Here is a 23,756-nt window from a genome sequence, read left to right on the forward strand (position 1 = left end):
TTGTGAGGGAAGTGGAGGAAGAAGGTGGGGGGATTGTTGAAGAGATTGAAGAGGCAACAAGAATTGGAAAGTATGTGGAAGGAGTGAAGAGGCCACTTAAAATCAGATTTAGGTCACAGACTGCAGTGGAGGAAGTACTGGCGAGGACGTGGAAGCTGGCGAGGAAGGAGTTTAAGAATGTATGGATTCAGAGAGACCTAAATATGGAAGAGAGAGAAAAGATTAAGGAACTGAGGCAAGAAGCGAATGAAAAATACGAGAACAGGACGGAGTCGGAGAAGAAGGAGTACTATAGGCGAGTAATGGATATGAGATTAAGGAAGCAGTACAGAAGAGAAAGCAACTACAGTACCCTCTCAAGTTTCGTGCTCACTTCGTTCTGAAGGTATAGCGCTAAACTCGAGGATCGCAAAACTTGAGGTATTGAAAACACTTAAAAAGCACTTATTTGTTCCAACCCATGGAGATTTTTTATGTATGTATGTATGTATATATATATATATATATATATATATATATATATATATATATATATATATATATATATATATATATATATATATATATATATATATATATATCTATATCTATATATATATACGTGTGGCCTATGGCACCGGTAGACTGGACCCGATGGTCGACCCTGAGCCCGTCATGGCCCAGGCAACACCTTACAGTGGCGCCATTATAATTGGGTCATGCTGCCCCCTGGAGCTCACTTTTTTTCATCCTTTACACCTTTGTTATCTCAAAATACGTACCTTGGAAAAAGGAAGAAAACAAGAAGAGAGAATGGGTCGTTTTACAGCCATGGATGAAGCCTTACGATTGGCTGAGCTCTGAAAACATGCTTGTGATTTGCTGGGAGTCCGATGACGTCATCGCCGGCGCTCACCCAATCAGCGGCCTCACTGCCTTAAGGCAGTGTCACACTGGCCGTTTTCCTCTAACCGTTGTGGCTACTGGCAACGCCCGTACGCCCATCCGGGAGCTAGTTATCGGTTTTCCGTAAGCTGGTGTCACACTGGGTCTTTTTCTTCCCACCACGTTGGCGGAAGCTTGGGCAACCGGCAACTTTTCCAGATGTGCATGTCACACATAGGGGGAAATTAGAAGGGTGTTGGGGGGGGAGGGTCAGATCATGTCATGACACACACACACACACACACACACACACACACACAGAAAGGGAAATGAGAAGGGTAGGGGGAGGGAGGGGCAGAAGGGAGATTCAGGTCATATCCTGACCAAAGCCCTGATCTGACTCTCCTTTCTGCCCCACACCATTCTCATTCCCCTTCTGTGCATGTGTGTGTATGTGTGTGTGTGTGTGTGACAAGTCCGGACATGACCTGACTCATGTTTTGACCAAAGCCCTGATCTGACTCCTTTCTGCCCCATCCTTCTCATTTCACCTTCTGTGTGTGTGTGACAAGTATGGACATGACCTGACCTGAGTCAGGTCATGCTCTGACCAAAGCCCTGACCTGACTCTCCTTTCTGACCCTTCCTCCCCACACCCTTCTCCTTTCTCCTTGTTTTCATCCTCTCTATCTCACCTTTCACGAGAGGGGCTCATAACCAGAGTGAAGCTACACACCTCCTCTAGAGTCGGGGGCTCGCGTGGTATTGAGGCTGTGCCAAGTTGAACCAAACGCGACAGGGAGGAGACGGCGGGAAGGTCCAACGCGGTTAACGTGTTAATAAGTCTCTCTCTCTCTCTCTCTCTCTCTCTCTCTCTCTCTCTCTCTCTCTCTCTCTCTCTCTCTCTCTCTCTCTCTCTCTCTCTCTCTCTCTCTCTCTCTCTCTCTCTCTCTCTCTCTCTCTCTCTCTCTCTCTCTCTCTCTCTCTCTCTCTCTCTCTCTCTCTCTCTCTCTCTCTCTCTCTCTCTCTCTCTTTTGCCACTCTTGCCATAGCCACAATGTTTGAAGGAAAACATCCAGTGTGATACTACCTTTTAAGGTAACGTGCGTGACGGCAATGGTAAGTAGGCGTGACCCGTACATGTCAAAGCAGTGCAAAGCATGGGGTGATAATGCACGAAAGTCGGGATGGTAAGAATTTAGGGCTAACCGCGAAACTCGAGGATCGTGAAACTCTGATAGCGCGAAACTCGAGAGGGTACTGTAAAAGTAGTGTACACAAACATCAATGGACTAATATCAGTACAAGGAGAAACTGATGTGTATTTGAGAGAACTTGGGCCAGACATCATGGTAATAGCGGAAACAAAACTGAGCGTAGAAATCGTTTTACCTAACCTGGGAGTGGGGAAGTACGATATATGGAGGAGAGATAGAAAAGGGAAGCAGGGAGGAGGGGTGATGTTTTTGACAAAGAAGGATATTGTGGTAGACAAAGCTGTGTATGGTGAAGGTTTGGCCGAAGTGATTAACCCATAAACTGCGGTACGCCTCTCAGGCGGCTTCTCTGGGAACATGCTGTACGCCTCTTGGAAGCGCGATTTTTACATTGCTTCTATAAAACTGCTGAGCCTTGTACACCCTCGAATCTTTTTTTCCTAGTTAGCACAGCATCACAAGTTTCATTTTTCATCTTAGTCATGCAGATCTTGTCATTAGTTTGTCCAAGAGTGATAAAGACATTTGTATGGGAAGCCTATAGAGTCACTGAATTCACGATCCTACTCACTGTCTCTTCTCTGTTACATTGTAAATGTAGTTATAAACACAATAACATCAAAGTTCAGGCATAAAAAGAAGCAGATGATGAAAAATAACATTCTGTTAGAAATTCAGAAGGGAGGCGTTCTGTACGTTGGTAACACTGCTTCTCGCACACAATGAGTCACACGCGCCACTCAGCCCAGCTACCCGCAGTCTCTTACCGCCAGTTATGGGAGACAGTGCACTGCATCTCTTTCTAATGACATGAATGATGAATGCCTCCTCCCTGCCAGAAAGAAAGTAGCTTTTTTATAGTTATTTTTTATCACTGAATATATTTTATATGGATGAAAATTATAGTGGCTTTTCTCGAAAGCAGTTTTTTTATATGGATTAATGTCGTAGACTAAGCATGAAAAAGGAAAACATTTTCTTTGATGATGGATCAATGTTGTAGGGCTAAACATGAAACAGGAAAGGAAAGGAAAGCTGCCTTGTATAGGCAAACCAGCCTCCTGCAGACTCCATACGTTCTTATGTTCTTATGTTCTTATATGGATCAATTACGTAGGCTAATCATGAAAGAATCAATCATTTTCTTTGATATGGATCAATTACGTAGGCTAAGCATAAAAGAATCAATCATTTTCTTTGATATGGATCAATTACGTAGGCTAAGCATAAAAGAGGCATTTTCTTTGATATGGATCAACTGCGTAGGCTAAACATGAAAAGCGACGCTATTTTACTTCCAATGAATTAGAATAAAGTAACCTAATAAAGAAAAATAGTATCAGTGAAGCCCTGTGGCAGTTCAGAATATCTTGTGCAAGCTCGTTATACAGCTATCAATCTATCTATCAATTTATCTATCTATCAATTTATCTATCTATCTGTATTTATATCTATATTTATCTATCTATCTATCTATCTATATATATATATATATATATATATATATATATATATATATATATATATATATATATATATATATATATATATATATATATATATATATATACATACATACATACAGTACTGTCTCCAGGATTGTGAGTTTCAGGTTTGCGATTCACCGAGTTTGCGATAGGGACCCCCAAAATTGAATTTTTATTGAAAACTGAAATTGCAATATGACCCGAAAGGAAAAGGAAAAGGCTGCTAAAACTTCTTTTTTTTTTTTCACACATTGTTGTGGTCCTTGATTCCCATTCTCGTTCTTACCCAACCCCTGGGCCTTTCCATTGGCCGCGGGAAGCATGTTGAGTGGGATCCGGGCAGCCAGGCGCATGTGTGCGAGCAGCCCCAACCGCTCACCGGGCCTAGTTTACCTAGTTGTAGTTTTACAGGGTCTGGGCTTACGCTCGTGTGTTCTTGTCTCCGTATCTGTAATTGTCCAACTTTTCCTTAAAGTTTTGCACACTTCGCCAATACTACATCCTCACTTAGTCTGTTCCAAACCTCTATACATATTTCTTTGCGGGAAGCTATATTTCTTTATGTCTCTCAAGCATCTTCCCTTCCTCAGTTTTTTACTGTGTCCTCTTGTGTTCCTGGTGTTTATTCCTTCTCTTAGTACTAACTCCTCATTATCTACTTCTCTCATTTTACTCAATAATTTATAAATTTGTATTAGGCCTCCCCTTTCTCTTCTTTGTTCCAGTGTTGGTAGGTCCATTTCCTTTAATCTCTTCATATGTCAATGCCTCCAGTTCTGGAACCATTTTTGTTGCCATCCTTTGTATTCTTTCTAGTTTTTTTGTGTTTGTTCTTATGGGGAGACCACACCACCTCTGCATATTTCAATTTTGGTCTAATCCTAGTGGTTATTAACTTTTTCATCATATCCTTATCCATGTAGTGGAATGCTAATCCTATATTTCTCACCATTTTATACGTATCACCAAATATCCTATTAACATGACTCTCAGGCTGTTGATTATCTTGTATTGTCACTCCCAAATCTCTCTCTTCTTGAACTTTCTTTAATATTTCTCCATCTCCCATTCTATATGTCCATTTTGGTCTCCCTTCACTCTCCCATTTCCATTACATGACATTTCTTCACATTGAATTCCATCTCTCATTTCATACTCCTTTCCCAAATCTTGTTCAGCTCATCGTGCAGAATTTCACAGTCTTTATTGTTTCTTATATGTCTTAGCAGTTTTGCATCGTCTGCAAACATGCTCATATAACTGTTTACTCCCTCTGGCATATCATTTACATATACAAGAAAGAGTACAGGTGCCAATACCGATCCTTGAGGCACTCCACAATCTACATTCTTCCATTCCGATTTCATGTCCTTTACATGTGTGTGTGTGTGTGTGTGTGTGTGTGTGTGTGTTTACCTATTTGTAGTATACAGGGCCTGAGTTCAAGCTCAGATAGTCCTGTCTCCCAATCTATATTTGTCCAACTTTTCTTTCATTATATGGACACTGCCCACTTCAACAATGTCTTTGTTTAGTCCATTCCATGTATTCACACTCCTGTATGGAAAACTGTACTTCTTTATGTCTTTCAAACAGTGGCATACCCAGAAAATTGAAAAAGGGGGGGGGGGGGGCAAGAGAGAGAGAGAGAGAGAGATTTTCTGCGTCCAGCATTATTGCAAGCGCAGGGATCCCATACAGCTTGAGGATTCGGGTTAGATCGCTAGGGTAAATTTATTATTTTTTATACATACATGCATTGATACATACATATACATACATTGTACATTTTAGAAGTTTGTTGGTGGTATATAACTATACAACATAAATCTGGGAGATTTAAATAATCTTAAAAGTACTAATTTTATGTTGCTTGAGCAAACATTACTTTTAAAATCTTGTTCATTTCTGTAATTTAGACTGCAAAAATTTACCCTCGAAACAACACTACTTACTTTAGATCTACATGTTCTGATAAAAAAAGTAATATACTGGCAAGGAAAAAAAATGTTATAGTCATATAACATGTATAATCTTCGTTTATAGAGACTGCTGCTGTAATACATATTTTTACAAGATACGTGGAAACTGGGTCAGGTATTTTATGAATATAAAATAAAAATTAACTTGGTGAATTAGATTAGTTACTGTTTTTTTTTTTTTTTTTTTTTTTTACAGCAAAGGAGACAGCTCAAGGGCACAAAAAGTAAACATTAATAAAAAAGCCGCCACTCGCTGCTCCTAAAAGAATGCAAAGAGGTGGCCGAAAGATAGGTCAGTTTCGGGAGGAGAGGTGTCCTGATACCCTCCTCTTGAAAGAGTTCAAGTCGTAGGCAGGAGGAAATACAGATGAAGGAAGATTGTTCCAGAGTTTACCAGCGTGAGGGATGAAAGAGTGAAGATGCTGGTTAACTCTTGCATAAGGGGTTTGGACAGTATAGGGATGAGCATGAGTAGAAAGTCGAGGTGCAGGGGGCCGGCGGGGGGGAGGCATGCAGTTAGCAAGTTCAGAAGAGCAGTCAGCGTGGAAATATCGATAGAAGATAGAACGAGAGGCAACATTGCGGCGGAATGTAAGCGGTCGCAGACTATCAGTAGGAGGCGGAGAGCTGATGAGACGAGCCTTTACCTCCACTCTGTCCAGAAGAGCTGTGTGGTGGAGCCCCCACATGAGATGCATACTCCATACGAGGCGGACAAGGCCCCTGTATGGACAGCAACTGTGCAGGGGAGAAGAACTGGCGGGAGGCGGTACAGAGCGCCCAGCCTCGAGGAAGCTGATTTAGTAAGAGATGAGATATGAAGTTTCCAGTTGAGATTTTGAGTTAAGGATAGACCGAGGATGTTTAGTGTTGAGGAAGGTGATAGCTGGGTGTTGTCAAAGAATAGGGATAGTTGTTTGGAAGATTGTGTCGAGTGGATGGGTGGAGAAACTGTGTTTTTGAGGCGTTGAAGGACACCAGGTTCTTCTTGCCCCAATCGGAAATAATAGTAAGGTCTGAGGCTAAGCGTTCTGCAGCCTCCAGCCTTGAGTCGTTAATTTCCTATTAAAAGAAGTTGAATAATGCAGAGTGGAATCATCGGTAGTAGGAATGGATAGGACAGTTCGTTTTGGAAAGAAGATCATCAATGAACAACAGAAAAGAGTGGGAGATAGGACAGAACCCTGGGACACCACTGTTAATAGATTTAGGGAAGAACAGTGACCGTCTACCACGGCAGAAATAGAACGGTCAGAAAGGAAACTGGAGATAAAGGTACAGAGAAGGATTGAAACCGTGGGAGGGTAGTTTAGAAAGCAAAGATTTGTGCCAGACCCTATCAAAAGCTTTTGATATGTCCAGCGCAATATAAAAAAGTTCACCAAACGGCTAAGAGAGGATGACCAAGAGTCAGTTAAGAGGCAGGAGATCACCAGTAGAACGCTTCTTTGGAACCCATACTGGCGATCAGATAGAAGGTCAGAAGTGGAAAGGTGCTTTTGAATCTTCCGGTTAAGGATTGATTCAAAAGCTTTAGATAGACAAGAAAGTAAAGCAATAGGACGGTAGTTTGAGGGATTGGAGCGGTCACCCTTCTTAGGTACAGGCTGTTAACAACAATACATTGAAACTGGTTTACCTCAAATTTATGCGTCTGTTCTAACGTGCAAATTCATCAAGGACTTCATGATCAAGATTTGTGTCACAATAGACAAAGTAAGGCCAGTCTATTTAAACGACTTTCACTCATTGCGTTCCTAAGGTATGTTTTAAGCAATTTAAGGGCACCCGTAGATATTTGTCTTCAATGAGATCTGCATCTCCATCAAGAAATTTTCCATAAAATTCAACTGCCTCCTTCAGTTCACTAAAATCAGTGTCAACTGAAAGAGAGGGAACAAGATTTCCCAACAAAAAACTCCTAATGTGTTTAAATGCAAACCTTTCCCTGAGTTGTGCAATAGCAGTGTCCGAAAATGGGAGAAAAATAGCTCTTCGATAGTACTCCTATGGAGTTACTGTTGGAGGGTTAGCCTTAATTATGTTTCTGATGACCAGTGATTGTTCAAGGCTTCTGGATGATATCTCCGTACCTTTCCTCAGATTGGGCAAAAAGTTGGTTGAACTTATTTCCATCATGATTGGACTGAAATGCATCTATGCAGCTCTGTGTAGCTACACTTCCAAGAACACCCATCAGTTCTTGTTGTGACCCCTACAGCTTTTCTGACAAGGGTTTAGTGACACTTAGAACTAAGGTGAGCACTTCCAAACTCATGAGAAAACCTGGGTCACTTATTGCTTTAGATTAGGCTTGGCTGCTGATTCTTCACCTAACGTGTTTTGCAGTAATTATTCTTAATCATTATTTCATTATTTACCTACTTGATTAACTGAATTATCCGGGGCATCAGCCGAGTCAGTGGTGACTTTCTTACACCAGATAGAGTACGCACGTGAAGCGTTTTCTGGCGTTTTGTGACCAAGGAGGAAATATGTAAAGAATGGAAAGGCACAAATCCCAAGCCTGCGTGAATTCAAGAAATGACACACGCTTTAGAAAAAAGTACTACTAAAACAGAAAATGAAGTCTGTCAATCATAATTTTCAGAAATTTGGAATTTGTGGTCAGAAAATATTAGACAGATAACGTGAATAGGCTACGGCCACGTGAGCCTACGTCGTCAATGAATGTTTCTCAAAATAGATCACTTGCTCTTATTCAACTCAGCAGCTCCATTGTTCAAGTGCTGAACATACAATAGTTACTCAGCCACTCTACACTGTCCACGGTCAAGCACAAAACGGTCATTAAAGATGGAAATATAGCGGCAAAGGTCGACCTTACAGATCCCATACGCTTCTCGCGTCGCCTGCCACTCTCCCCGTCATAATACAGAATCATATTACATACTCACCACTGTCACCAGGGGAGGCGGTGGCTGAGTCGTCAAAGTAACGGCCTCGTGTTCAGGGAGGGGGAGTTCAATCCATCCGCCCACCTGCCCTGGCTTTTTTCATTTTTCAGCCGCCGTGGCTTAAAAACCCCCACATGCTGTCAAGACCACCTATCAACCCGGACTCTAGATTCAAGGATCAAAAATGAGCTCTGGGGGGCAGCATGAGCCAATGCAAGATGACGCCATTATAAACACGGGCCGACCATCAGGACCACAGAATGAAGCCTTGGACCGACCATCAGAATCCACTGAAGAAAGCACACGGCCAATAGGCCAAAAAAAAAAAAAAAAAAAAAAAAAAAAAAAAACAGAAAAATTCACTTGATAATTATATAGTCCTCCAATCAGTTTGACTGCACCTTGCACCTAAAATCAAGTAAATATGAGAGGCAAGAAGGAGAGAAGACACACAACTTTCGTGCTCTCTCTTTCTCTGCTAGAGCCATCCCAATCTCATATTCCTCTTTTTCCTGTCTCCCCGCTCCCGCTACAAACACCCCTCCGCCGCTTTCAGTTGACAGCTTGACATCGCACTTTACACACAATTTCATGAACCCATCATAGAACACCTTACTTTTTTTTCACTCAGAGCCCACCTTATATCCTAACATTAACTCAAAACAAAACCAAAGAGGAAATAATTCGGTCAGTCGGTGCCACTGAGCTCTCAATTCCACACACACACACACACACACACACACACACACACACACACACACACACACACACACACACACACACACACACACACACACACATTCGTAATCTTAATACTAATATACATATTTCTATTATTATTTCTATTTATTTATTCGTTATTATTTTTCTTTGCAAAAGGGGGGGGGGCCATGGCCCCATGGCCCCCCCCCTCAGTACGCCACTGCTTTCAAGCAAGTCCTCTTCCTCAGTTTCTTGCCATGCCCTCTTAGTGTGCTTGCATGTGTGTATTTACCTAGTTGTATTTACCTGGTTGTGACATACGGGGAAAGAGCTACGCTCGCGCTGTCCCATCTCCATATCCACTCTTATCCAATTTTTCCTTAAAACCATGAATGTTTCACACACAAACCACCTCCTCCTCCAGTCTATTCCATAGCTCAGTGCTTCTGTTTGGGAAGCTAAACTTTTTCACATCTTTCCTACACGTGGTCGCCCTCAACTTCTTTCGATGTCCTCTCGTTTCTCTCTCGATCCACACACACAGGTCCTCTCTGTCCAAATGCTCGACTCCACTCGCAACCCTGTACACCGCTATCAGGTCTCCTCTTTCTCTTCTTCTCTCTAGGATTGTGAGCCCCATGCTACTGAGTCTTTCCTCATAAGTCTGATCTCTGAGTTCCGATACCATTTTAGTTGCCACTCTCTGCACTCTTTCCAGCTTCCTTACGTTCTTCTTTTTGTGAGGAGACCAGACCACTGCTGCATAGTCCAACCTTGTCCTTATCATTATAACTATTATTTTCTTCATCATCTCATCCAAGTAGCGGGTAGTGAGTAGCGGGCCTTTTTTTATTTTTTTATTTGCGCCCTTGAGCTGTCTCCTTAGCTGTAAAAAAAAAAAAATGACGTCCTTATGTTCCTCAGCAAATTCAGAGTTTGTCCCGTTATCCTGTTGATGTGTTTGTCCGGTGATATGTTCTCTGAGACAGTCACTCCCAAATCTTTTTCCTCCACTCCTCTGCATATTATATCACTTCCCATCTTATAATCATATTCACATCATCTACCACTCATACCAAACTCCATTTTTTTACATTTCCCAAGGTTGAACTCCATCTGCAATGTACCACTCCACTCCCATATTGTATCCAGGTCCCTCTGCAGTGCCTCACAGTCCTTCACATTATTCACTCGTCTCAATAGCTTTGCATCATCTGCCAACAAACTCACATAGCTGGTCACTCCGTCCACCATATCATTTATATAAACAGCAAACATTACTGGTGCCAACACCGAACCTTGCGGGACTCCACTCATCACAGGGCACCAGTTGGAAACCCTGTCCCTGATTATCGTCCTCATTTCCCTGTTAGTTAGGAAGTCCTCCAGCCACTTAATCAGTCCATCACCCACTCCACCCCTATCTTTAATTTTCCAAATTAGTCGTATGTGCGGTACTTTGTCGAATGCCTTTTTCAAATCCAGGTACACTCCATCCCCCCAGCCTTCTCTCTCTTGTATTAAATCTGTCACCCTTGAGTAATAACACAAGTTGGTGACACATGATCTCCCTCTCCTGACTCCAAATTGGCAATCTGAGATAATTTTCTCACTTTTTAAGAAATCCGACCACCTGTTTTTAACCAGCCTCTTACATATCTTCGCAACCACACTAGTGAGTTATACGTACCGGTCTGTAATTTAATGGGTCCTCTCTCTTGCTTCCCTTAAAAATTGGTACTATGTTTGCTCTCTTCCAATCATGTAGTACCTTTCCTTCACTCAGGGAGGCACTCATTATTGAGTGCAGTTTCACTGCAAGTTGCTCACTACATTTTTTCAAGATCCACCCTGATACTCCATCCGGCCCCGTCACCTTTCTAACATCCAGCTTGGTCAAACTTTCCCTGTGTGTGTGTGTGTGTGTGTGTGTGTGTGTGTCAGGAAACAGTCACTTTCCCAGTCTCAGTTCTACTACATACCATATGCAACACATTCACCCTCACTTGATTGTGACTATAAAGGCCCCATCACTTGATCAGTGGGCAAGTGTAGTGATTCACCATTAGAGTGAAGAATGCATGGAAAATGATGCATGGAACTGATGCACCATCCCTGCTTGAGCAGATTCATCAACGACACAAAACCCCAGCTGAACCACACTCTTCACCACCTTGCTCAGCCACCACACTTGCCCACTGATCATGTGACTACTCAGTGCATGGCAACACTTTCTTCAAATTCCTTGCACATTTGGGTATAGCTCCCGCAATCTTTATATTGAAGCTACAGTACCCTCTCGAGTTTCGCGCTATCCGAGTTTCGTGATCCTCGAGTTTCGTGGTTAGTCCTAAATTCTTACCATCCCGACTTTTGCGCAGTATCACCCCAAGTTTCGTGCTGCTTTGACATGTACGGGTCACATCTACTTACCAGCGGCGTCATGCATGCTACCTTAAAAGGTAGTATCACACTGTACGTTTTCCTCCAAACATTGTGGCTATGGCAAGAGAGAGAGAGAGAGAGAGAGAGAGAGAGACTTTTTAACACGTTAACCGCCTTTGAACTTCCCGCCGCCTCTCCCTTCTGCCCCTCCCTCCCCCCACCCTTCTCATTTCCCTTTCTGTGTTTGTGTGTGTGTGTGTGTGTGTGTGTGTGTGTGTGTGTGTGTGTGTGTCATGACATGACCTGACTCTCCTTTCTGCCCCTCCCCCCGCACACCCTTCTAATTTCCCCTTATGTGTGTGACACACACCCGGAAAAGTTGCCGGTTGCCCAAGCTGCCGCCAACGCGGTGGGAAGAAAAAGGCCCAGTGTGACACCAGCTTACGGACAACTGACAACTCACTCCCGGATGGGTGTACGAGCGTTGCCAGTAGCCACAACGGTTAGAGGAAAACGGCCATTGTGACACCGCTGATTGGGTGAGCGCCGGCGATGACCTCATCGGACTCCCAGCGATCACAAGCGTGTTTACAGAGCTCAGCCAATCGTAAGGCTTCATCTGTGGCTTTATAATGACCCGTTCCCTCTTTTTGTTGTCTTCCTTTTTCCAAGGTACGTATTTAGAGATAACAAGGGAGTAAAGGAAGAAAAATTGTGAGCTCCAAGGGGCAGCATGAGCCAATTATAATGGCGTCACTATAAACAGTTGCCTGCACCATGACGTGCTCGGAGCCAACCATCAGGCCCACATGGATAGTGTACCGGCGCCATAGCCCACAAAAAAAAAAAAAAAAAAAAAATCCACGGGTCGGAACAAATAATCGCTTTTTCAGTGTTTTCAATACCTCAAGTTTCGTAATCCTCGAGTTTAGCGCTATACCTTTGGAGCGCGAAACTCGAGAGGGTACTGTAGTCTTTAACCAAAACCTTTCGTTTTCCCACCCGTGCACTGTCCTTGATTACTTTGCCTGCAGCAAGAATGCACAATAAAGCTGCTTTTCGCATGCGAATAGTTTTGGGGGCTATTACTAATCTTGTGTGGCACCCATAGAACAAACAGGGCACAAACACAGTCTTGTGCACCTCCCCACACACTGAACAGAGCGCTGGGTGCAGGGGAGTCGGTATATGTGTGAACAGTCTTATGCTGAACCATGCTCTCTACCTTGCTTCATCACCATGCATCAAAACTGCTGAGAAGCGTACTTGGCCACTGCACTTGCTCACTGATCACGTGACAGGGCCTGAACAGTGTTGCTCACTTTTCCAGTGGTTTATGTGAAAATCATGTCATCATTTCAGCTCTATAAGTGCTGTACAGTTGAAGTGCATCTGTATCCTAAAAAAAGTCCTTCATATGCATGGATTACAACTTATTCCTGTATGTAAACCTGCTTTTATTTGGGGGGAGGAAAATCCACTCACATGATTCAGTAATTCATTTTAGTCAACATGGCTGACGATGTTATATTATTCACACCTTTATTCAAACGCAGCGAGGCTGCTTGGCAGCAACACTCTCAATAAGATTTTATAGAAGCAGAACCCTGCACTGGCTTACTCAAGGTTCCCTTAACCTCATATTCACCCTTTACCCACATCATATTCACCATCCATGTTTTTTATGAAACTTTATTGACAGCAGATTCACCATCCATGGTGTTTTTATGAACAGCAATTCCATAGTAAAGAATTACTTCACATATATGTAGTGCACTTACCAAGACACCATAAATTAACCCTCTCATGGCCGATGACGCGTTTTCCGTCTTAAAAGTTTAAAAAATTTATTAAAAATTAAGTTTTCGGTGATATTGCGTCAAATTTGGGAGCGTTGTTTGTTAGGATAAGTTTCTTAATGATAACATATGGCAACCTTTCTAAGGAGCATTGATAAGGAGGAGGGAGGAGGGGTCGGTCACCTCGAAAAAAATACAGTTTTCTTGGTGTAACTCGGGAACTAAAATGCGTATGAGGATTTTGAGGATACCATAAGAATCCTCACTAAATTCCGCTTCGAAACATATATTCGGCTAAAAAAGTTGGCCCACAAAATTTCGAGTTAGCTAGCTAGCTAGCTAGGGAAGAGTTGGTACATAGGATTTAATTGTCTACAATACTCTATACGGAGACTCGAAACGAGTTTGTATTGTTTATTTTCCTCTATTTTTATTTGTGCATTTTCTAGTACAAGTCTTTATGAAGCCATTGATTCCAAATTTATTGGGGTACGATATATCTGTGAGGGTAAAATACGTCTGGGAATGTAGAGTATCGTGGCGGCAAAAAAAGGCCGGTTGGGCCTGAGAAATGCATGGTGAGTGGAACAGAAACTTATTGGAAACTTACGGGACGCAAGAGGGTTAATAAAATGATCAAGGCATGTTTTAAGTGCACATGTAAATTTATTAATTGCTATACATATACATGCTTCACAAAGAGAGGAAATATCAGGAGACAAATTTGCAAGAACAGGTATCTTCAAAGTCGAATCCTATTTCTCAATATATAGTCAGATCTTAGATATTAATATGAGCCTATAGTGACCATGCCTACTCTGTTTAATTTACAAGTCTAATAGCCACATCTTTCAAGGTATGTCTGTGTGCATATACTGACCATGGCCACTGTGGCATCTTGAATGAGGATGGGACCATAGACAACTCCAGCAGCATCAAGCGCCTCGCCCAGCAAGCCACAGCCTACGCTAAAGCTGGTAATGCTTCAATTTTTCTTGCCATATGGTATTTAGCATCTTTACCCTCATGAGAGTCAATGCTGGAAGTAAAGTTAGTAAAAAAGTTAGTGTTTAGTGCAATTAATCACATCTCAAACACCATCTTCCTCACGAAAGAGCATTAAAGGTTCACAGCTACACAGGGGAAGCAACAATCTTGAAAGTTCTGAGTGCATCAACTGTTCAGCTGTACAGGTCTCTTCCTTTGTATGGTTGTGTCCTTTATCTTACCCGCACCTCCTAATTTTTAAACCTTCAGACATAATTTCAGTATTGTCAGCAGCATCATTACAACCCAATTTCCCATTGAAATTGCATGTTAAGTTGATTAAAGAAAATAAGCAGCAGTTATAGTCAAAGAAAAGAGGCTAAGTGGAATGGATCAGATATTCATCACAACTTCAGCCATTACTAGTTCAGTGCAGGACAAAGGACTTTCCCAATGTTCTCCATCTCTCTGCCTGATGCTAGTATACTCCATCCTGCTCTAGCAAATGCTCTAAATTGATCTCTGACTGCCCTGACTTTTTACCATTTCTGGGCTGCCACTTTTACTTTATATAAATGTCATCAGTTCTATGCATGATATAACCTTCCCAAATAATTTTATTTTTAATGGTCATTGAAATATTTTCAGCCCTTTATCCTTCCTCTAATCCATGAGGCTTACTTACTGTCTCCATGTTCAGTACATTCTGCATTTTTCTCTTCATTCTTCCATGTGTGCTTTTTAGCTTTCTCTCTTAACCCCATTTAACCGCAAAAGTCTCTCGGGAGATCCCCCCATAACACAAAAGTCAGCGGAAAATACACTTTGAAACTGAGAAAAAGTCATAAAAGATGTTTTATAGAAAATTTTCTGGCGCACCCTGCTGTGAAATCCGTTTCTTTCTAGGTTGTCGCATTAAAAATTTTGGCTGGAATTCCATGATTTCCCCAAAATTCCATTTTTTTACTGGTTCAACATACAGGAAAATTTATTGAAGAAAAGTTGCTCATTTTATCACGATGGAGTCTGAAAAGTATAGTTTATAATCTTTGACCCAGAAATTTACTGCCTACAGAGAGCCAAAGTTGTGGTGAAACTCGAAAAATAATTTTGGTACACTTTTGTATTTTTTCTCATTCTGGAATGAATCTCATTGAAGAAAAGTTGTAGAAAATCATCCGTATAACTCAACCGTGAAATCAGATTATGATTTGGACTCACTGTTTTGCTGGAATTCCATGATTTCCAAAAAATTCCAACTTTTTATTGGTGCACATACAGGAAAATTTATTGTAGAAAAGCTGCTCATTTTATCACGATGGAGTCTGCAAAATGTAGTTTATAATCTTTGACCCAGAAATTTACTGCCTACAGAGTGCCAAAGTTGCAGTGAAACTCGAAAAATAATTTTTGTAAATTCTTGTAGTTTTTTCATTCTGGAATGAATTACATTGAATAAAAGCTGTAGTGGTAAGGGACAAAAGAGGTGCCAGTTAGTCACTCAGTATTGACAGAGACATAGTTACATGCGCCCTTCAAATTCCAGATAGCTTCTCGCTCTCCAGCACTGGCGTCATGCTCGTTGCCCATGTCTGATAGAACTATATGACGCCAGTGGCATCAGCATTATTAAGGGGTTAAGTATGTTATGAAGTGCCAAGTTTCTGAACTCTGTGTTAGGCCTGCCAGGATATGTAGATTGTAAACCTTGCTCTTCAGGGAGAAAAAGAAAAAGTAAAGTTGAGAGCATGCACTATAGCTGCGCGTGGCAGTGGGTCTCATCTCCGTCCCATTGGCCATTTGAGCAAGCCTGTGGTAGGAGAGAACCCATTAATCTGACACAGAACTGTTGTAACATCTGGGTTTTTTTAAGTACAGGTGGCAAGATGCTGTGCACGGGGAAAATTTAAACATTTAAAAGAGGTGGAAATGGTGTCTGCAATAATTGTATATTCATCTAGTATATATGGTGGTGTAATAAAACCTCTCTCCTAATAATAATAAAAAAGTTATGACAGTCGAAAATATTGCGCATTTTCTCGTGGCCGTGACCTGTCGAGTGGAAGCACCCCATATTCTCTCTCTCTCTCTCTCTCTCTCTCTCTCTCTCTCTCTCTCTCTCTCTCTCTCTCTCTCTCTCTCTCTCTCTCTCTCTCTCTCTCTCTCTCTCTCTCTCTCTCTCTCTCTCTCTCTCTCTCTCTCTCTGTTATAACGACCCAAGATAACCTTGTCAGTAGTGTCACTGTCGGATAACACCTCGGTTCTAGCGATCATAAATTAGTCTTGGCTGCCAACATTAAAGCTCAATCATCAGTGACTGAAAATAAAGTAAAGGTGCCCAATTTCAAAAGAGCTAACTTCAGAAATAAACTAACAGAAATACAACTATCAGATGACGGCAGCGTAGAGGAAGCCTGGCTAAGCCCAAAATCACTTACTCACTCAGCAGAACACATTCGTCCCCCTTGTGCGAAGAAGAATTAACACTAATAAAAGCCCACCGTGGTTTAATAGCGAAATTAAACAATCAGTCAATGAGAGAAAATTGTTTTACAGGTTAAAGAAAGAACAAAGCAGCCGAGAACATTAGACTTTATAATGATGCCAGGCAAAAGACTAGTAGGTCAGGCAAAGCGTAGATATGAAGAAAATATTGCAGCCAACTGTAAAAATAACCCAAATCTTTCTTCAGTTACATAAACAACAGAAAGGCGATCAAAAGTGGTATTGGACCTTTAACAAACAGCGACGGTGCACTAGTGACTGACAGCCAACACATTGCAAACCTCTTAAACAATTACTTTTCCTCGGTGTTTAACCCCTAAAGGGCGAGGGTTATAGCCGCTTTGCTTTTTTCGCTAAATTTATTTACTTTTCGGTAATTTTCGATGACCATTCGTTGGCAACACTGCCAGAGATATGTTTAGGCTACTGCTTCAGAATCTTGCCCGCTCTCACGATGGACAGGCGTGCTGACACGGTTCTGGCGTCCGATTTCCTGCCAGACCCTGCCGAGCCCAGCAGAGCAACACGAGAATGAGAAGAGTATGCTACAATGACTCCCAAACCACACATCACAAGACTGTGTTACATAGAAAGCTTAGAGTATTGACTATATAAGAATTAGAGCATATTACGCACTAGTCAAGGCCACACAAGCGAAAACGAACAGCGGGCAAGAGCCTCGCTAACCAAAAGTCTCTCCTCTTCAACTCAATATTTCTCCAAAACCACAGCACATAGAAACGTTTTCATGCAATAATTAAAAAGAAGAAGAGTTGATGATGACTATGACGACAAAGTAATTTGTTATTGCATTGTAGTTCAGCAGAATCAAGTGTGTGAATATAGGCTATTTTGTCCTGTGGATGCCTTTAGGGTTAATACTAACAGTCTTCCTCTCGCTACCACCAACACCAGTACTATTGTAAATCTCGAGCATGCATTGCCTAATTTTGAAATAACAACCGATGAAGTCCTTAAAGCTCTCCATTCACTTAAAACAAATAAAAGTCCTGGACCTGACAAAGTATATCCAACTCTACTGAAAGAAACGAAGAGCGAAATACTCTCCTCCCTCACAACCGTATTCAATATGTCCTTGCGACAAGGCATCGTCCCTTCAGATTGGAAAAAGGCTAACGTTTCAAGAAAGGAGACAAAAAGTACTAGGTAATTACAGGCCCATTAGTCTAACTTCGGTTGTAGGTAAGCTACTTGAGGGCATAATTAGAGACAAAATGGTGAGTTACCTTGAAAGCCACTCATTGATTGGGGACTCACAACATGGCTTCCGACCAAACAAAAGATCCTGCCTATCAAACCTATTAACCTTTTATAACGACCTCTTCACTGTTTATGACGTAACAAATCACTGGACGTAGTCTATCTTGATTTCAGAAAGCGTTTGATAAAGTCCGCATCATAAATTACTTTACAAATTAAAGCAAATAGGTATTGATGGTCAAGTAAACCAATGGATCGCGAATTGGTTGAGCAACAGACAACAAAGAGTAGTGATTGACGGATTTAACTCAGCCTCAGCCCAGTGCTCTTCATTATTTACATCAACGACGTGGATGTTGGACTCCATTAGTAAATTTGCAGACTACAAAGATTTCACTGGAAGACAGGCAAAGCCTCCAAGAGGATTTGCACAAAATTTCGATAGATGGGAGATGCCCGACAAGTGCCAGGTCCTTCAAGTTGGAACGAGGAATAAGAAGTTCGAATATCAAATGCGCGTTAAAACTCAAAAAAAGCTCAATGCGCCAAAGACTTAACCTCAAATTCTCACAGCAATGCATCGATGCAGCAAATAAGCAACAGAATGTTGGGCTTCATTAAAAGAAACTTTGTATTCAAGAATAAAGATGTAATACTCCTGCTCTACAACAGTTTAGTCAGACCCCACTTGGAATATTTTGGTCCCCCACCATGCAAAGGATATTGCTAAATTAGAAGGTGTTTAGCATCGGCAACGAAAAATGATCCTTCCTTAAGCAACAAATCCGAAGAAAGGCTTTCTACCCTTAACATGTTCTCTCCGAGGAAAACTGAGCGAATGTTTTAAAATACTTAATGGTTTCACGAATGTAGACAGATCAACATTGTTTATGATCGATGACAGTCTGCGCACGAGGAACAATGGCGTAAAACTCAGATGTAGACAAGTAAATTCAGACTGCACAAAATTTTTCTTCACCAACGCTAGAAAGAGAATGGAATAAGCTTCCACCATCAGTGGTCCAGTGTAACACGATTGACTCCTTCAAAAATAAGCTCGGACCGTACTTCCTTCAACTTAATATCAACAGAAGTGCAACGTTTTGGAGTCTTCTGATTAATGTAAAATCACTTAGGTTTAAGGACAGACCACCAAGTCTGGACCATGGGGTCTGTGTGGTCTGATTTTCTATGTAAATCTATGTAAATCTCTCGGTGTCACTCATAGCTGGGCGTTATCATGATAAGTTATCGTGATACTTTATCGCCGATAACAAAATCGGGTTATTGCCCATCCGCTACTTATTTAAATAAATATCGGTATCTTCGTGACTTTTGTAACCAAACTAGCGATAATCGCTACTTTTTTCCGCCTCTCAGAAAAAAAACCCCGTTGTCTCCTCCCTACTGCGCATGCGTGGCCCGGGCGCCCGGTACTGCATGAAAAAACTGCAGGATATGAAATATCTTCAGTGAAGAGATTTCATACTTAGATCATCAACATTAAAACACAAGGTTATTTTTTTAAGTAAGACTCAAAAATCAATATATCAAAGAGAAAACTCATTTAACTTTGCCCCAAAAATGATTATTCACTGCCTCAAAATTTATATCCCATATTCATTTGTGAGCATGCCATGGTATTGAAGGCACCCGGTGTTGTGTTATTTGGTGTCCCATCGTCAAAAGTTGGCACTTTTGTTTACAAACACTGGTCTCTCGTGAACTGCACATATTCAGACTAGTAAGCGTAGACCTGTACACTCTCACAAAGCTTTTTAACACATTAAGAGTTGCTGGAAGGCTGAATCAGACAGTACCACCATCCTCATTGTTTCTAGAATGACACTCTGTACATATAAATACAACTCGTACAGAGTGTCGTTCTAGAAACAGCGGGGATGGTGGTAGTGGTACTGTATGTCTGATTCAGCCTTCCAGCAATTCTTAATTACGGTTAAAAAGCTTTGTGAGACTGTACAGGTCTACGCTTGCTGGTCTGAGCATGCACAGTTCACGAGAGACCAGTGTTTGTAAATAAAAGTGCCAGCTTTTGATGGTGGGGACGCCAAATAACACAACACCGGTTCAAGTGTTTCTAGTATTACCGTCCATAGGTAAGTACGTGTCATGTGTGGTTTTCAGATCTTGTAAGTTTTCTAAAATGCAGATAATGAAAATTTGAATTCATCTGTTTTTTTATTTGAAATATCAATATAGTATCGTTTTCGCCTATCGGACTTATCGCTAGCTAGTATCGGAATTGTGGATTTATATTGGGTATCGGTTATCGGTTATCGCCTATATTTGTGTCTCCAGTTAACGAATATCGGTTATCACCGATAAGGTTTTCCATTATAAGTTATCGGTTCTCGGGAATAAGATTTTCTGTTATCGTGCCCAGCTATGGTGTCACTACCATATCAGTCATCAGTCACTGTCACCTTGATTCGCCCGTGTTCTACTTCCGCCCGGAGCAGAGGAGCTGCTTGACGCGTCACGAGACATGCCAGATGTATTCTGAACAAAAGTGGAAAATGATCTGTGGCCTTCGGTAGGGCGCGCGCTGAGACAAATGAGAGCATGTACGGATGCCAGATACCTCCACCATTCTTCTGAGTCAAGAACTGGCAGTATATTTGAAACGTAGGGAGCGTAGAGTGTGATGATTATATATATGATCCCCGTATGGGTGGGGCGTGTGGTAGCGCACTTATATATACGATCACCGTAATCTAAGGGTTAATCAAGTCCTCAACAGTGCTAACTTTTTTTTTTTTTTTTTTTTTTTTCTCTTTTATCCGCAAAAACATAATTTCCAATGAACAATAATAGATTAATAGTAATATAACAACTATTTAACCCTTTCACTACGGGCTGGCCAAAGCAGCACCCCGCACCGTATCTGGGATCGCCGCGCGCGCCAAATTTCAAATGTCGCTATTGAATATAACAAGTTTTCAGCCATAAACTCGACATAATCATCATGTATTATATCTGAAAACATGCAGAACTAGGTAAATACAGCTAGGTAAATACACACATATGCACGCACACATCAGACTCATATCATGAACCATGGCAGATGTTTCTCACAAACAAAAATGGCTTTGCCATTTCCTAGAATGTGTTAGAACTTATTTGGTGAGTGGTTCATACAAACCAAACATACTTAATGGCAAGAAGAGAGTAGTGTTAAAGGCGACTGCTCTCTTCTTGCCAAGAGCTAGGTTTGGTTCATGTGAGCCACTCACCAAATACGTTCTAACACACTCTAGAAATGGTGAAGTCGTTTCTGTTTGTCAGAAACATCTGCAGTGGTTCTTAATGAGTCTGGTGTGTGTGTGTATTTACCTAGTTGTATTTACCTAGTTGTGACATACGGGAAAAGAGCTACGCTCGTGCTGTCCGGTCTCCATATCCGCTCTTATCCAACTTTTCCTTAAAATCATGAATGTTTCTTGCACAAACCACCTCCTCCTCCAGTCCATTCCACAGCTCAATGCTTCTGTTTGGGAAGCTAAACTTTTTCACATCTCGCCTACACGTTGTCGCCCTCAACTTCTTTCCATATCCTCTTGTTTCTCTCTCGCTCCACACACACAGGTCTCTCTGTCCAGATTCTCCACCCCGCTCACCACCCTGTACTCTGCTATCAGGTCTCCTCTTTCTCTTCTTCTCTCCAGGTTTGTGAGCCCCATGCTACTGAGTCTCTCCTCGTAAGTCCGATCCCTAAGTTCCGGTACCATCTTAGTTGCCATTCTCTGTACTCTTTCCAGCTTTCTTATGTTCTTCTTTTTGTGAGGAGACCAGACCACTGCTGCATACTCCAACCTTGGCCTTATCATTGTAACTTATTTTCTTCATCATCTCTTTGTCCAAATACACAAATGCTGTCCTTATGTTCTTCAGCAAATTCATAGTTTGTCCCGTTATCCTGTTGATGTGTTTGTCCAGTGACATGTTCTCTGAGATAGTCACTCCCGAATCTTTTTCTTCCATTCCTCTGCATATTATCTCACTTCCCATCTTATAATTATATTCACATCTTCCCACTCCTACCAAACTATTTTTTTACATTTCCCAAGGTTGAATTCCATGTACCACTCCACTCCCATATTTTGTCCAGGCCCCTCTGTAATGCCTCACAGTCCTTCACATCATTGACTCGTCTCAATAGCTTTGCATCATCTGCAAACAAACTCACATAGCTGGTCACTCCGTCCAACATATCATTTATATAAACAGCAAACATTATTGGCGCCAGCACCGAACCTTGTGGGACCTCAGTACTCACTGGGCACCAGTTGGAAACCCTGTCCTTGATTATTGTACTCATTTCCCTGTTAGTTAGGAAGTCCTCCACCCACTTAATCAGTCCATCACCCACTCCACCCCTATTTTTAATTTTCCAAATTAGTCTCCTGTGCGGTACTTTGTCAAATGCCTTTTTCAAATCCAGGTACACTCCATCCCCCCAGCCTTCTCTCTCTTGTATTAAATCTGTCACCCTTGAGTAATAACATAACAAGTTGGTGACACACGATCTTCCTCTCCTGAATCCAAACTGGCAATCCGAGATAATTCTCTCCCTTTCTAAAAAATCCGACCACCTGTTTTTAACTAGTCTCTCACATATCTTCGCAACCACACTAGTGAGTGATACCAGTCTGTAATTTAATGGGTCCTCTCTCTTTCCTCCTTTATAAATTGGTACTATGTTTGCTCTCTTCCAATCTTGTGGTACCCTTCCGCCACTCAGGGAGGTGCTCATTATGGAGTACAGTTTCTCTGCAAGTTGCTCACTACATTCTTTCAGGATCCACCCTGATACTTCATCAGACCCTGTCGCGTTTCTTACATCCATTCCATAAGCTTTCTTTGACCTCCTGCACCGTCAACTGTATCTCCTGCATAACCCTTCCTCTTTCCTGGCCTGGTGGTTGTACGAATTCATCTTCCTTTGTGAAAACTCAATGAAAGCTATTGTTCATCACTTCTGCCACCTCTGCTGGGTCTTCATATGTAGTTCCATCCATTTTCAGTTTATCGATTGTTTCTCTATTCTTTAATTTGCCGTTCACATGTCTATAAAATCATTTAGGTTGGTCTTTGCATTTGTCGATTATATCTTTTTCATATTTCCGTTTTTCTTCTCTTCTAATCTTTGTATATTCATTCCTTGCTTGTTTGAAATTGTTCCACGCATTGATTCTTCTTCATCTCCTCCATCCCTTCCAGGCTACCTCCTTTTTTTTTCTAGCTGCCTTGCATCTTTTGTTAAACCACTCCTTTTTACCAACATCCTTTTTGGTTACCTTAGGGACATATCTTTTCTCTGCTTCTTTGTATAGCTTTAAAAACTCCTCCCACTTGTCTTGGGTACTTTTGGCTTTGTACAAGCCTGGGTTTGATTCCCAGGTGGAGTGGAAAAAAATGGGCGGCTTTTCCGATACCCTACGCCCCTGTCCACCCAGCAGTGAATGGGTACCAGGTATTAATCAGGGGTTGTGTCCCATCTCCTGGGATCTGTTCCCTTCTCCTATAATTCCTTCCCCTTCTGTCTCTTTCCGGCATATGACCACAGATGTTGCGCCGACTAAACGAAACTTTCCAACTTGGCTTTGTACAGCCCACTCCAATTTGCCTTTTCAAAAAAAGTTCTCATATTAACAAAGTCTGCCTTAGA

At 41.7% G+C, this 23,756-nt stretch overlaps 1 protein-coding gene across 8 annotated transcripts in view; it reads left to right on the plus strand.

Moving 5' to 3' along the window:
• LOC127008852 (delta-aminolevulinic acid dehydratase-like) overlaps positions 1-23,756 on the plus strand; it is an 82,141-nt gene that overhangs the window by 21,102 nt on the left and 37,283 nt on the right. For all 8 annotated transcript variants that reach the window (XR_007761376.1, XM_050881230.1, XM_050881227.1 and 5 more), the window contains exon 5: positions 14,211-14,331. Coding sequence is in view for 7 of the 8 variants with exons in the window: in XM_050881230.1 (XP_050737187.1) it covers positions 14,211-14,331 (121 nt within the window). In the remaining variant the exon portion in view is untranslated. The remainder of the gene's footprint in view (positions 1-14,210; positions 14,332-23,756) is intronic.

Source organism: Eriocheir sinensis, chromosome 39 (genome assembly GCF_024679095.1).
Source record: "Eriocheir sinensis breed Jianghai 21 chromosome 39, ASM2467909v1, whole genome shotgun sequence".
Lineage (NCBI taxonomy): Eukaryota > Metazoa > Arthropoda > Malacostraca > Decapoda > Varunidae > Eriocheir > Eriocheir sinensis.